The sequence below is a fragment of the Takifugu rubripes genome, chromosome 15 (assembly GCF_901000725.2).
Source record: "Takifugu rubripes chromosome 15, fTakRub1.2, whole genome shotgun sequence".
Taxonomy (NCBI): domain Eukaryota; kingdom Metazoa; phylum Chordata; class Actinopteri; order Tetraodontiformes; family Tetraodontidae; genus Takifugu; species Takifugu rubripes.
In genome coordinates this window covers 3784235-3800555 of record NC_042299.1, presented here as the reverse complement: position 1 = coordinate 3800555, position 16321 = coordinate 3784235, and the positions used below count along the sequence as shown (strand labels likewise).

General features: G+C 41.1%; 1 protein-coding gene across 12 annotated transcripts in view; it reads right to left on the bottom strand.

The window, feature by feature from the left end:
- Positions 1-5013: 5013 nt before the first annotated feature.
- The window catches only part of auts2a (activator of transcription and developmental regulator AUTS2 a), a 284512-nt gene continuing 273204 nt past the window's right edge, over positions 5014-16321 (bottom strand). For 7 of the 12 annotated variants that reach the window (XM_029848293.1, XM_029848299.1, XM_029848296.1 and 4 more), the window contains 10 exons: positions 16221-16265; positions 15565-15660; positions 15373-15444; positions 14980-15009; positions 14527-14598; positions 14249-14390; positions 8761-8841; positions 8591-8674; positions 8215-8467; positions 5014-7744 (listed from right to left, as the gene is read on the bottom strand). In XM_029848293.1, coding sequence (XP_029704153.1) covers positions 6553-7744; positions 8215-8467; positions 8591-8674; positions 8761-8841; positions 14249-14390; positions 14527-14598; positions 14980-15009; positions 15373-15444; positions 15565-15660; positions 16221-16265 — 2067 coding nt within the window. In that variant the 3' untranslated portion in view covers positions 5014-6552. The remainder of the gene's footprint in view (positions 7745-8214; positions 8468-8590; positions 8675-8760; positions 8842-14248; positions 14391-14526; positions 14599-14979; positions 15010-15372; positions 15445-15564; positions 15661-16220; positions 16266-16321) is intronic. The other 5 variants (XM_029848305.1, XM_029848297.1, XM_029848304.1 and 2 more) reach the window with 3 other exon arrangements.

Below are 16321 nucleotides of genomic sequence, written 5' to 3'. Positions count from 1 at the left end.
ATGAAATCTTGCGTGTTGTGCTGGGCGTGTGTGCCTGTGCACTGCAGTATCATCCCTAGTGGCAAGATAGAGGGCAAAGGGCAGGGTGCAGATTTAACAGGATGAAGTAATCCCTGTTACGGCGTGTGCCACACAACTGATGTCAGGGACAGCTGTCAGTGACCTTCCCTTTTAGATGTTCAGGAAAAAGCCCACAAAATTCTGGCTCTATTTAAATTGTGCACTTCCAGCTGGCCTAAGAGACCAAGATGCAGAAGTTATAGATTTAACAGCATCATAAATTTGGAGTATTATTTTTATTGTTGGCTCTGATTTATTCTATTTATTATTCCGTGAATATTCGCATGAATCTTCTTTAATGTCGTTGAATTTGACTGTTTTTGACTGATTCATTTTGTGCTGGCTGCACAACAAGTGGCCCATCATGAATAATAATGTTAATTAAATAGATCTAAAGTTGTTAAATACGATATTCCATAATTCCACAAAACTACTTGTTTGTACATACGCAACACAGTGAGAGTTTGCACATTGCCATGTTAAATACACAACAAATAGAAAATTGCTTCTTTTCTTATTTGTGCTCAGGTAAGAGTGACAGAGGTTTTATAAACTGTCCAACTCTTCATCTGCAGACTTCACCTGTTGCCACCATTAACTCTTAACAGTGTGGCTCAATGGTGGCTCACACACACACACACACACACACACACACACACACACACACACACACACACACACACACACACACACACACACACACACACACACACACACACACACAGTGAAGCCAGGACCTTTATCCATTATTCACCGCATTGATTTTTGCTGTCTTTATAATGTTTGAAAGACTTAATTTAGCCTCATTGTGTTCTAATATATGTCTCTCTAGAGAAAATCAAGTTGGGAATGATGTGGCTGAAAATGGTGTGGGTGATGATTCTTCTTGTGTGGGTGATGATTCTTCTTGTGTGGGTGAGGAGTCTTCTTGTGTGATGATGTGATTGTCAAGCCCAGGCAAAGATTCTCAAATCAAACACGTGAAACCCCAAACTAATGCAGAGGAGTGTGCAGGTAGCTGGAAGGCCCCGGCAGCACCTGGCCTCTTCTTATTATCAGCGGGATAAGAAGCAGGCGTGTGGATCCCCCCATGTTGACTCCTCCACTGTGGGGACCCGTTCAGGGGAGGGGAGGGAGACTCCTGAACCTCACCTGCAACACCCGCATACCATCCATATATGTCCCATATGTAAGTGTTTTCACTTGTTTTTTTTTAATTCTTGTTATTGGGGTTGTTTTCTATTTGCAGGTTCCCCAGCAGGCGGGTTCCAGGTTCATTTTTAAAATAGATTCTTAATATGCATCTCGGTGCAGGACAGGTTCCTCAGGCCATCCTGGCAAAACAAACAACAACCAACCATACATATACATATCCTGGTCAGTATTTAGAGAAGATTTCAATGGATCAGATTGTTCTCTGGGATTTCTTCACATTTTCCTGCTTCTTCTAAGGTCCTTCAGGAACTGGTGCAGAGAGAGGTGCTGCCTCCACCATGGTACCGCTGTCATGCAGAATCTAACCTGTCCCAGATGGTAAAGCGTTTAACTCCCTCAGAATAATTGTAAGTGAAGTGACGTCCTCCCTAGCTCGTCTTCTTTTGCTGCTCTTGCTCAGTTTTTTAAGGGCAACCTGCTCCTGGCAAAATGGTCACACATCTGTCATATTTCCTCCCTTTCTACAATATCCACCTGGAGTCAGCGTCTTCATCCTGTCCTAGTTTTGATTAAATGATACAAGAAGGCAGAGCTTATTTATTCTCTCTATGCTAAAATCATGCTAACACATGTTTCTGTATAACAGGAAGCTTTCAGATGTCTGTTTTCGGGTCAAGAAGCTAAACAGCTAAGTCAAAAAGGAAGCCTGGCTTTTCAAAATGAACTTAATGTACTGTATGTTTATGTAGTTAAAGCCGACTTCAAGTCCTGTGACCTTTCTTCGGAGCTGTTTGGTGGCTCGTGTCTCATTCCGACCAGCTTCAGAAGTCACTGTTAGAGATGCTTTTGTACGCAGTCTGCTCGTCTGAATCATTATGCTAATTTCCTCAGGGTTCAATGGGAGGAAGGATCCTCTAATACGGCGTTTCATATCTGAGGCCAGCTCTTGCTCTTTTGATCTCCTTTGCAGAATTGAACATTAGCCTCCATCCTGTCAGTCAGGAATGAACGAGGCAAAAGCGTTGGCTTAATCCCAGCAGACCTGATGATGTAATGGTGAACTGATGTTTATGGGCTGGTATGATTTTTCTCAGGAGAATAAATGACTGGGGGTGTTTCCCCTATCTAAACAGTAGGATGAGCAGTGCATGCTGGTCTAAATATGATCACAGCTGTTGTCAACAGAGAGAAAAGGCTGTAAACTCCTGTCATTTAGATTTCAGTGATAGTGGGAAGGCAACATGAAGGTATGGGAGAGCAGGAGCATGTTGCCATTCTGATAGATTCTATGTCTACTAGAATTTGAAGAGCCATTTTAATTAGGCCCCGTTTACAATGACAACAGGTGTAGTTGGAGGCACAGATGGCATCCATGAAAGGTGCTTCAGACAGCCTGACGCAGCCGAGGCGCACTCGCTTCTAAACTGAGCTCAAACACGAGAACGCCCAAGCTGCTCTTCCGGTTCTACAACATGCATGTTGAGTGGATCCTTTCCAATGTCATCACACACTGCACACATGTTGCTGGCCAGAGTCAACCTGCCAGACTGGTTGTTCTGTCTCACATCACGTGACATGACAGGCGTCATTGTTGCCTCTTTTGTCTCCCCTTCAGCTCTCACTGCTGCCACCTTGCGTTCAGTATTTTAGATAAATGACAAGTATTGATCAAAATTTCAGAATGAAATTAGCAGCACCAACCTACCTGAATTAAATCAAATGTTGTCTTATATTTAAGCTAATATGATGCAGAAAAAGCCTCTGCAGCCCATTTCAAATTCCTGCACCTGGTGAAGGAAAAATCTTACTTTGTATAACATTATTTCTTTCATTTAGCTATTTTGTGATAGAGTAAACTATTCTTCAGAGTAATCATGTTGAGAATAATGTTAAATCTGCAGTTCTCTTTGGAAACACTTTCATTTATTTAAATTGTGTGCATTGTATAGTTTGCCCGACGATTTCATTTTTTTCCTGCAACATTTTATTTTTATTCTCATACAATTTGGGGGCAACTAACTAGATTTAGGTTAGTTTGTAGTCCAAATTGTAAATAGTATAATTACACTCACAAATATGTTTTCATCATTGAATTTGATGTGACTGCAAATCATTCACATCTCTGATGAGATCAGATCATTTGTTCAGTCACAGCCAGTGAAAACAACTATTTATTGACCACTTTGACTTGACGGTTAGTTCCACCATTGTTTAATAATATTCACTCCCAATTGAGGTATTCTGGGGAAAAAAGAAATGTGTCACAAATCATCTTTTATGTAGCTGAAATTGTCTGGGCGGTGACTGCAAGTGTAAGATGCAACATGTAATGGATGTTCTACACTCTTCTCTAAACCTGCAGAGAAACCAGCTTCTGTCCACTGGAGGAAGGATTTGTTGCAACATCTAAATGCAGTTTACGCAGGCGTTTCAGGAATTTCACTGGTCACTGCTTAGATTAGACAGTTCTAAAAATAGCTGGGTGGGGGGGGAAAAAAATCCAAACCTGTGATGCAGAGTTGGAAGGTGAATCACGTGACTGTGTTGAAACGACCTGAATGGGCTCCAGAGAGATGAAGAAAGAGGAATTAACCTAGCCGCTTATTTATGAGTATTTTGGATCACTACATTTCCCATACATGTTATTATTATTATTATTACAGAAGAAATAAACCAAATTTAAATGATTCCGTCATCGCAACAAGGCGAGATTACTTGGACTTTCCCTTTTTAGATTTTATTGCAAGCTATTTAGCTCCATCTGCTGGTTTGAGGCCTGAATTATAGTTTAATTCCAGTTGGTCACAAGAATTTAAAACGTGCTATTTCCAGTTCATACTGGTAAGAAACAAATACCAAGCCGGTCCCATGACGGGGACTACACTTAATGTACTCCAACAATGCGTTGTATATGCAAAAATAATTATGACTATAATTATTGTTAATCAAAATAGGGGAAACCTAATCTTTGCACAAAATGAAAGATTTAGCCATCTAATCAGAGGGGTCAATCATTTTTATTCAAATATATTTTATTCTTCAAATTATTCAAATATAATTATTTGTGTATTCAAGGTTTTGCTTCTTATAAAATAATTTATAGTATTAATCAAATAGGTGACTGAAAATAACAATTTAACTGCACATTGTGATTAACAAAAGAATAACAGAAATGCTTTAATCCATAGAAATACTCAAGTAGAATAACACTACAACAGCAGTCATATATGAATGTTAAGTGCTGTGTGTCACACAACTGACCTCTATCAAGGTGAAATGCTCTTAATGCACATTTGCAACATTTTAATATTGAATTTGTTCAGAATAATGAGAATTCCAAGAAATGTCAGGTTACCAGATGAGAGATGCAGAGAGGCCCTGGGCTAACCAAAGAAACTGCAGAGACACGGGAAGAGCAAGAAAAATGTGCTTAGAAAGCCTCAGAATGACCCTTTTTGGTTCAGCTGACTGTGCTCATCGATTTCTGTTGGATCTGATCGACTGTCACAGCAGTGTTGATACTGGGGCACTTGGTGCTTGTGTAGTCAGCGCTACTTCTATCTTACTTGGGCTGAATGTGCAAACAATCTTTTTAAATGCATAGATCCAAATAAAACACAACGACCTCATGTTATTGGTACTGTATAGTTTTGACAATAATTATTGGTATTTCAATCATTAGCTTATCTTTCTACAAGCTATTGGAACATCTTTTATTCCAGTGTGAGAGGAAATCAAGTTGGGCATTAAAGCGTGACCGCATGTCGGGAGGAATAAAAGCCCCATAAACAGAGTTAGTACACATTTTTTAATAACATGGCACCATTTACATAACACAAATAAGGAGCATGCTGAAGATTCAGTCGCTTCATGATTTATCACCTTTATACATGAGCTGTACATGGCAAACAGCGAAAAACTTGAACATTTTTTTGCAATATGCATTGACTAAGCACAATGGGCCGGGGGATTTTATGTTATTTAAAAAACACTGCACAACATATCACAGAGTTTGAAGCGCACAACTAAACCTTCCGTGGACTACTAAAATAGATCTCTGTTGTTAGAAATAAACTGTCCGTATTGTGTTTTTTTCCCTTTTTATGGATTTTGTAGGTACAACTTATGAAAGCACTTTAATACACACCTTGACCAAGAGAATCCTTTTCAAAACATGTAATGTACATTCCTTTCGAATTTGATGAGGTGTTTCGGACGCATTCTCCCCAGAACTGATTGAAAGAAGATTAGAGAAACAAGAAATAGTTTTGCTGCAAAGATTTCCCATTAAAAATCTGTCAAAATGCTACACTTTGGGTTCAATTCCGCCAACACAGACTCTGTGAAACATTTAACCAAAACATTAATTCAAAAATCTTAAATGTTGAGTTGAAAAACAAACCATAAAAGATTGTCACTTTTTTTTCTAGAAAATCACCACACCACTTTAGTTTAATCCAGATTTTTCTTCTTCTTTTTTTTTTTTTGCATAAAACACTCCGTTAAAGCTTGCAGTGTTTTGCATTGACCCAATAGACGCAACGTCTGAGTTATGGAGAGATTATTTAATTACTGGTATAGTCAGTGGTGGCTCTTAGACAAGCGCATGGCTGGTATTTGTTGCATAGTTGAGTACAGGGCTGGGCAGTATATCGATTCATATATCGACGATTTTGGATTTTACTTAATCACCATACATTCATATCCACTGTTTTTTGTCATTTTAAATGTTGCATCGACAAAATGTGTTATTTCCTGAAATTGTCTGCGTACTTCTGTTCAACATAACTAGCTATAACGTCAACTACATTGCGTTTGTGGCTGAAATGTTGTGATGTACGTCAAGTATTGTAATATGGCCTGAACTAAGCTGGGATATTAATGGAAGGTCATACCGCCCAGACCTCGTCGAGTACATGAGCTCTGGGATGATGCCAATCAGCTGCTTTAAACCATGTTTGAAAGAAGACAATGAGATTAAAAGCACATTCACAATCACTGCCGCAATATGCCTCTATTTACAAGTGCTCAAAGTAAAGCTTTCAAAACACCACTTTGCATATTTTTGCCATGACCTTTAATCCACATAGAGCGAGCAACTGTACATACTATCTTACACACTCGGACAGTGCTGTACATTTCCAAACTGTTCATATTTACTCCATATATCTTCACTATACAGTAAGAGAGAATCACCACAAAAACCAAATAAAACAAACAAAAATACACTATTAGAAAACGGGATTTCTTCAATGGTTAATGTCTGTTGTTTGTGTAGAAAAACCAAAAAATAAGGGCTCGGTGGTAGTGTTAACGAGGCACAGGGCATAGGTCAGCTCACCGGGCCTCGATGTCTTTGTGACCTGCTCTGTCTCTGATATCTGTGGGTAAAGGAGTAGTCCGTCTGGGTGAGCTGGGTCGTGCCCCCAGTGTGGGTATAAGAGGAGGTGGGGCGCTTAAAGCGGCTGTGGGTGGTGTTTTGTTCAGGAGACCATTCACATGGGCTGCTGCTGCAGTGGCAGCAGCTGCAGCTGTGGGGCTGACCCTGGAGTAATGCATGCCTGGGAGCCCCGGAGCCATGAGGCCTGGAGCAGGTTGGGGAAAATGTCCATCAAGGGCAGGGTGATGCATTGTGGGGTGCAGTCGCCCGTGCTCAAAGTCCTCTCTTAGCATACTGAGGCGCTCCCGCTCCTCTAGCTGTGCTCTCTCCTGTGCCAGAGGGTGAGAGTGGTCACGATTAAAGTCATGAGGTTCACGGTCCCTGTAGGAACGCTCGGCCTCGTAAAGGCGAGGCGCAGCCATTCGGTGCAAAGAGTCATTCCTTAGCAGCAGGTCTCTTGCCAAAGGGTCCCGTCTGTGAATATCAAGGGCCCTGTAAGGGTCCCTCATTGGGTCCCAGTGGAACGAAGGGTAGGGGAATCTGTCAGCACCTGGGATGGGGCTGACACCCATGAAGGGCGCCACGACACGAGTTCTCTCCAGACTGCTGACGGTGTTGATGGGGTGGACGCCAGTCATACCCATAGGGACAGGTATTGAGGAGGGGGGGTGGAGGTTTGGGGTTATGGGTGCCTGTAAGGGGGGCTCACTGGTCCTCTCTGTTACTCCATCCTGCTCCTCTTTAACCGTCACCTCACTGTTCTTCTTTTGGTGCACCTGCACCTTCCTCTCCGGGACCTCCAGACTAAGGCCACCATTGGGTCGTTCAAGGCTGCTCTGCCGCAGGTACGGTGAGGCCGAGCCCCTGTTGGACACCTTCTCCTCTGACACCCTGCTGTCGTGGATGACAGGAGTGTCCTTGCCACCATACTGGTTGTCTTTGAGCTTGTGGTCCTCTGTGCCATTGTCTTTCCAAGTGTTTGAGTGCTCCCTCTCTTTGGCCTTGTTCTCCTTCTCTCTCTGAGGTTCTCCCACAGCAGGCGGCAGAGGGTTTCGATGGTGATCGGGGGGCCGACTGTGACCAAGAAGGATGTCAGAATTCACAGGAACTGGGGCTGCATGGCTTGAATGACGCTTCTCTACAGAATCCCTTGAAGAAAAACCAGAAAAGAAACAGTTTAAGCTGTTTGATGCTGCAAATTGTCCTGTTGATACAGCGTCTCCAGTGAAGCAAGACATTTTTGTTTAAGAGGAGCAGCCACTAATTCTGAAAGTACCGGTATATATATTTAAGAGGGTTAAATTGAGTGTCTGTCACCATTGTTAACTCCGGATTGAAGAATGAATGAAGTACCACACCTCTTTCTTTGTATTTGTCTTCTATTGTATTTTAATATAATGGTTTGAACCTGAACCAGTTTAAGCTGGAAGATGTTCATAACTCAATTTAAAAGTCAACCCCACTTTTTAAAATTTTCAATTACTGAGTGGGCAAACCCAACAATCTATTCAAAGATTAGAGGGTAACTAAGAATATACATATAATTAAGCAGCCGGAACCAAGTAAAAACACAGATTATCTTTATATGGGTGGAAGGAGTCACGTTCCATCAAACCCACCTGTCTTTATCGTCTTTGTTGGCTGAATCTGGTTTGTTTGAGTCTCTGTCTCTCTCAAGCGAGCTTGCTGAGGTGCTCCTTTCGGAGTCCCCAGGCTTCAGCCAGGGCGGTGGCGTGGGAAAGGTTGGTGGTGTGCGATGCAAACGATTCCACGGTTCCTGGAGACTGCTGTTGCTGCTACTGCTGTTAATGTGCTGCTGTATGTTGGCGCTATCCTTGTGTGAGAACACTGAATTGGCCGCTGTTAGGGATTCAACACACGGAAATACACAACAGACCCAAGTTAAATTCAAATCTCGACAACTAAGATTGGCAAATTGGTTGAATAAAACGTCCATTTGTTGGTTACCATAACATTCATGGAGTTAAAACTCACTTAGTGCTGGATTTCCCAGTCCTCCAAAAGCTGATGAACTGAGCGATCCCAGTCCCCCAAAACACGTGGGCCTTCCGAAAGGTTCTGAAGGGAGTCACAAGATGTTACCATAGCATTTACTGACTAAGTCTTAGAGTTCAGCTCAAAACTGATGAATGCATTGCTCTTACCTATATTAGATGCTGGGGTGAGGAAGTTTCCAGGGTGGTGAGGTGCGTGGCTGAAAGGAGCAGCTGATGGGTGCGTGGGACCTGAACAGGATTCCAAAAAATCAAATTCAGAAAGTAAGCAAATGCAGTTGGAAAACGTCCGTACCAACGATCATGTGTTTTAAAAGATGCATTTATTATGATACTGATTCAGACTTACAGTCAGATTTAATTCTTTTTTTTTTTTTTTTTTTAAATCAGTTTGTGTCTGATAACAATGTTTCAGTATTATTTACTGGATTTAAGGCTAACCTATTTATTTTTCGAAGCTTCGATGATGTTGGTAGCTGTCCTTCAAAGGCACCATTAACGTTCGTGGTTAGCCAACCTTGACACATAATGTTAGTGATTCTATAATTTAGCCCATGAGAACTGGGCACCGTGGTGGCACGGAGCTCAAAACTCCACTTCCTCACCTTCACCTATTTTCTGAAATCAGTGGAGCCAGTTTGTGGACTCCAATCGCGGAACCGTTGACCATTAACCTAAACTTTATCTACCGAGACTGCTGGGGATCCTTCTACAATGAATTATCTGAAGAATTACGCTGGAGCATTTCCCTAGGGAACCAATCACTCATGCTGAAGTTGGTGCCCTTCAGCTCTCAGTCTTGGCTTCTAACAAACTCCTTATGCTTAAAGTGTTTGAATTTGGCAATGATGGGCCTCGGTCTGCGATCCTCCCGTTTCTTCCCTCCCAGCTGGATAAAAGCTGAAGCTTTTGACGGTATCCACTGATAGTCTGAGCTGCTTTTGAAAGATCCGGGTCTTCTCCTGTCTGCTCTGGGATAACAGAGATAATCAGGTTGTCCCTCATACTCTGTGCCTGAAGAGGTGCGTAAGTCCTTCGGTGAGGTCTTTAGCAGTTTCCCAGAGGATTCTGTTTTCGGACGTCGAGCGCCTCTGTTTGGGACCGGCTGAACCCCAGGGATTCTCGTAGGGCCTGAAATTCTTTTTTTCTACTAGGGAGAGACAGAATCAAATCTAAACTGTCCTCAAATCTGCCGCTGGGTGAGAGGGTCCCGAGAGAGTTCTCTGGTCAGCTCTGTTTAGAAGACACATGTCAATGAAGCCCTCTAAATCCTCCAGACTGATTCTTAGTATATGGAGTTTCTTACACTGCTTTAGTGTAGTCACTAGATTTTCTTTGTTTTCTAGAAATTAATATTCCTGCTTTGAGTTATTAAGCCAGTCGAATCTGCGAATATCTTTCTTCTTTTACTCCTGTCTGAACAGTGACCAAATTAGCTTAAAGCCAGATATATTGATATTCATCACTCCAAGAGAATTAAATGTTAATAATTAAGCTTCTAATTGCACAAAATTAACGTTCAGTTGAGATAATTAACTTATCACCATTAAATTAAACAGATGCCACAGATGGATTAAAGAGAAATCCATTTCTGCATCAGCTGGTTTGTTTTAAATAATTAATATAATTATTGATTATTCTTATTTGTTACAGTGAGAAGGACAGAAAAATGCCCGATAAGTGTATAAATAAGTGTATCAGCAAAAAGAACTGGGATTAATTGCTAATCTTTATACCCACACATCATCTGTCATGTTGATTATGATTATTTTAATACTGTGATTAGATTAGATTTTATTCACTTAAGATAAACTTGAAAGATAAAATTGTCATGATCTTTTTAAGCTACGGCTGCTTTGACAGCTTTTAAGGTAGCATGCTATCCAACATCTCCAACAATGTATATTTCTTTCTTGTTTCAGTAGTTGCTACCTTTAATGCAGTACATGTCAGCCTGGTATAGACATTTCAATAAATGTCTTTATTTATTGTTGACCTGGATGGACCAGGTGCTCCATTAGTAATACAGAAATATATTTCACCCGGAAATCATTTAGTTCTTTTTATGTAAAAAATATTTATTATTTATTCAAAAGAAATCAATTATTTATCCAAATTAGAAATCAAGTAAATGAACACTGCACCACTCTCCCCATATTAATTTGGTCTGAGTGTTTATAACGATAAACTGCGACCGAAAAACTCCATTAAAACTGATCTGAACTATCAGAATCAGTGAACCTAACAAAGATGGTACGACTGTTGCGTTAACACCTCCTTATTTCTGGAGATGAAAACGATAAATCGGATAAGTTATAGCCAGAAGCTGCAACAGACAGGTGACCCAGGCAATTGTCAGAGACAGCTGACTTTGGCCCATATGTCAATGATAAAATCACTGTACTACGATGTTCCTGCACTAGAAATCCCCCTCATAGTGGCTATTAATGGGTCCTAAAACCTATTAACAGGGGGCCCTGTCCAGCATGAGGCCAATCCTAAATTACAAAATTAAAAAATAAATAAATAAATATATATCCATGTTGTGCAATACAACTGTGCAGTTTGTTTTTTATTAAAAAGCTTTACGTTCGTATTACTTGGGTATGTGAAATTGAACAGCGAAAAATTATGCTAGCCAGGTTACCCTCAAGATGTCAGCTCACGCTAAGAAGTTTATAACAAATCTTATGTTTTCTTCAAAACAAGGACTACCGAGTATTTCTTTCCAGAAATTAACAGTAAAGTTGTGTGTTTAGTTTGTGGTACACAGGTCGCTGTGTTTAAAGATTCTAATTTGAATCGCCACTACACGACTCGGCATGAGGACAAATATGGAAGTCTGTCTGATAAAGAGCGCACAAGAGTGCCTGATGCATTGATAGCAAAACTAAAAAGCCAACAGGGACTTTTTGCCAAACTTCACACCCCCAGAGATGCAGCCGTCAGGACAAGTTATGTCAATTCCTGAAAATCAACCGAAAAATAGAGACGTTTTCTGACAGAGAGTCTATTAAGGAGTGCTAATTGGACTGATATACACAGGAAAAGGGCAAATTTTCGAACGCATCACTCTCCAGACGCACTGTATCGAGGTGAGTTGAGGAAGAGCTACAGCTGAAGAAGATGGGGCCGATTTTGATTGGGCTGGTTTTTCTCTGACTCTCGATGAGAGCTGCGATGGATGTGACACCATCCAGCTACTCATCTACAGACTTTCAAATCAAGGAGGAGCTGGCAGCCATAAGCTCGCAGGTGTAACAACAGAAACAGGTGTAACGTACAAATCTGAATTGAACTGTTTTAGTTCACTTCATCAGAGGGAGCGCATTAAATGACAGACAATTCGTTGTACTTTTGGAGGAAAATGAGATTGAAGATGTGACATAAGCTATCACTGGGAACCTGAGAGAGCAGGAAGGAAATGACATGCCAGAGCTTTCAGATGAAGGCAGGACGACCTCAGATTGGCAGTGGATGTGACGGCACTAATGAAGGAACTCAATGCCAAACTGCAGTTCAGGGGCATTTTGTACAGTGCAGTGAAGCCTTTCATGTGAAAGTTTAAGCTCCTCTCAAGCCAGGTGAAGGACAACAATCTGACCCAGTTGGCAACATTAAAGGAGGTCACATAATCAGCCAATCACCTCCACAAGTACTAAACCACGTTAGAAGCACTACACGGAGAGTTTTCAATGCCATTTCAAGATTTTCAAAATCTTAAGAGGGGAATGTCAATGTTTCTTTTCCCTTTAACCGCACGGAGGATAATGCCCCAAGTGATGTTCAGATGGAACTCACCTGACAGGCCTCTGTCACCCCACTGGGTCATGCTCTCCTCTCCTCTCCTCTCCTCTCCTCTCCTCTCCTCTCCTCTCCTCTCCTCTCCTCTCCTCTCCTCTCCTCTCCTCTCCTCCTCATCAAGTAGACTAGTAATGCTATTTCCTGTGTAGTTTTTCTGCCCCCCCCCTCTGTATTCATTTACAGGTATCGCCGCCTTCTGAGCTGTATACTGACCTCCGACCCCACTGACCCACTCAACCAGCAGCTTATTTAATTCAATATAATGTATTTTTGTATGTATTTCTATGCTCTCCTCTCCTCTCCTCTCCTCTCCTCTCCTCTCCTCTCCTCTCCTCTCCTCTCCTCTCCTCTCCTCTCCTCTCCTCTCCTCTCCTCTTTCTCTACCCAGCAGCCATCAGCAGGAGGGTCCCCCTACATGAGCCTGGTCCTGCTCAAGGTTTCTTCCTGTTAAAGGGGAGTTTCCCTTGCCACTGTTGCTTGTCTGGGGTCAGGTCCTGGGATTCTGGAAAGCGCCTTGAAATAATTTTGATTGTAAAAGACGCTATATAAATAAAGATTGATTGATTGATTGATTGAACTCATTGACCTGCAGTCTGACAACCTTCAGAACACTTCAGGTCAGTCTCACTGCTGGACTTTTACTCCATCTGAGGAGAACTGCTCAGAGGATTCCAGTCCTCTGTGGGTCTACCTGCGTATGTGATGAAAGGCAACACATTCAAACACAGATCCTGTCCTTCTCATAGCCACCTCAGACATGCAGCCAGATTCCAATGCCCTTGTTCAAGCCAACAGACTGGATTATTCCCACTGAAGCTGTAAAATCAGGGGAAAATCACAAATTATTGTTTGTTGTACTGTTTTACTATCAACTTTTTAACTTGTTAGTTGTTTTCATTTTGGAGGTTAACGTGTTAAAAAATAAACTGCACTGATTCAGCACTTGTTGTCTTATTTGACCTATACACCCCAATTTCACAAAACCTAACAGAAATATTTACAAAAGAGTTTTATTCTTCTGATGACCAGTACCAGCTATTCAAAATACATCATTTAATGCATTTTACAATGGAGAAAATTTGAGCAGACTTAAGTTCCATGCTTGGTGTGGCTCTGTAAAGCGTTTCCAGTACTAGTAAAACTGCTGCTTTCTTTATTAACTACATTAAAAGTTAATTAATGTTCTCATCAATTACATAATCGTGTTGAAATGAGTCACTGTTCAATAACAATCCTCAAGAAGAATTTTAATTACTTTATCTCGCTCAGGAAAGTCCTTTTAGACCTTTTGGACCTTTTATTGATGAAAAACCTTTTCCAAAGCTTCAAAAAGCGTTTAATTTCACATGACATCAGCGCTCTGTATGATTACGAATAACGAACGGACAAAGGTAGAGAGGGACAGAAGTGAAGGAAAAAATGTAATACGTGATGCAAAATCAAGGGTTTTACGCACTTCATGATACTTTGATCTGGTGTGATTGCATCACATTTATTGGGCACTCGATAGATAGATAGATAGATAGATAGATAGATAGATAGATAGATAGATAGATAGATAGATAGATAGATAGATAGATAGACGGACAGACGGATGGACAGATGGATAGAGTATTCTTTTATGTTATAATAAAGCTTTTAACTGAATAATGACATCTTGTTCCCGTAACAATGTAAGTAAATTAACATCCAGCAGGAAAATATCAGCAATTTTAATGTCTCGTGATTTTCAGAATTTAACCTTGATGGCTGGTTGTCCTCAGAATATGCTTAAAAGCCTCCGTGATGCCCAGGCGCCTAAATCAGCAATATTGTTTTATGCACACAAACACACCTGTAGCAGAAAAGAGGGTGGAGGGTCGTGCCAGGTCGTTGGGATGGTGGATGGCACTGAAGAGGCTGGGCCCCGAAGGTCGACCCAGAAACTCTGGTTTTATGCCAAAGTCAATCTTGTGAGGGTCAACCTGCATCTGCTGCTAGAAAAAGCCAGAGCAGAGAGCAACACATGTGTGCTGTTTCCCATAAATCTGTGTCAAAGTGTCATGGTATTGAATTTCATACAGATTTAGAACAATTAGGAATGATAATAATAATAAGAAGAAGTCAGCTCACCTTCACTTTCTGTTGGTGGTGATATGTTTGCCAGGCAATGTGGACATGCATGGCACACCACTTCCCTGGTTTCTGTGGACACAATCATGAAATTACTGGTTCGATGTCAGACAACCATTAGCTGTTTGAGGTAAAGACTGGATAACTGAATGCATGCATTTTTTTTTAACACAATATGGTTTTGCGATTAATGCTAACAGTCTGAGTTGTACATTATGTGTGTTTCTGTATGTGTTTCTGTGTGCGTGAATGTGTGGACATGTATCCGTGGAGGTCTAGCAAATGGTCAACTGGACACCTAATTGCTCTGGTTTTGCCTGGGTGTTTTGTCAAACAGACCAATGGTATTTGGTCCAGTGCAGTCAAGAATTGTATGTTGTAGAAACAAAACAACGGCTCTCAACATGACCTGGATGGATGAGAATCTACAGGTCGGACGGTGAGGGCACTTACCCTGAGAATGGGCCGAAATGGATCCGTTAGCTGCAGGAAACAAAGCTCAGTTATTTAGATGTTAATCTAACGACATTTTATCCATTTCATTCTGCAGTTAGAGACCTGGGACACATAAAAAGAGCTGTTTCTCTCTCACTAATGGATATCTAAGCTGAGGGCTAATGACAGTGACTCAGTTTGTCATATACTATATATGCCCTTAAATTAGTTCATAAATATAGACAGAATATTCCTCTGTTTTTAATTCTGCCTTAATCATCTAGTGTCCACTTTTTTTAACCATAAAATAGGATTTTTAAAAACAAGCAAGTCAAACATGAAAATGTTGGATCAAATCTGACCACTGTGAGTGGTGAAACAGCCCCTCAGGGTGTGTGTGCATGCTGTTACCCTGGGGTCCTTCTGCAAGAAGGTGTGAGGGATGGCTCCAGGTCTTCCTGACACATCAAGCGGGTTTGGGGTCTAAAAAGCACACAACACAACAGAGCAAGTTTCTTTGTAAATTACTATAGATTCTACTCTGTTTTTCTTTAGGCAGCATATTTTTTTTAGTGTGTATGGTTTTGTCCTTGTGTTTCTTACTTTAGGCTGAAAGGCCCCCTGCAGTGAGCTAAAGGGTCCAGATGGGGGAATGACCGGCGGGAGGCTAGACATAGCTGATGGGTAGGAGTGGAAGAGCTGTGGTAAACAAAATAAAACCGTAATTATGAACAAAAGTCTGAGAATGGTCGGGACAAATGCAAAGCTGGAGCCCCATAATGCAGAGATGTAACAGGCAGGCGATGATGATGATAAATGAGCCTCAACAATGCTCTTCAAAAACAACTTGGATGACATTTCCAAAACTGCAGATGCATAAAATTCTACTTTTCCTTTCGAACTGATGTAAATTCAGGAAACTACTATGGTAAAGCTATTGTATTTATTGTTGTATTTAGGTACTGAAACTAAAAAATTCACCCATAGTCATACAGACACAGCTAACCCCTGCTGGACACATTGAAACATTTAAATTTATATATTTATAATAAACAAGTATCAAATTTATGCTGTGGAGTAACAAAAGTGCATTTTGCTCCATGCTTGTACTTGTGCTTTGGAGATACACACATACACACACACACGCACACACACACACACACACACACACACACACACGCTCACACATTTGCTTCCATTGGGTGGAATGATACAGTTAGCATGAGTATGAACAATTACTATGAAATACAGAAACTCACACTGTGCCTGTAGAAGGGGTCGACTTTTGTTGGGTATTTGTCAAACTGTAGAAGAAATAAAACACAGCTAAATACAAAATGCACCACGATAACACAACAAC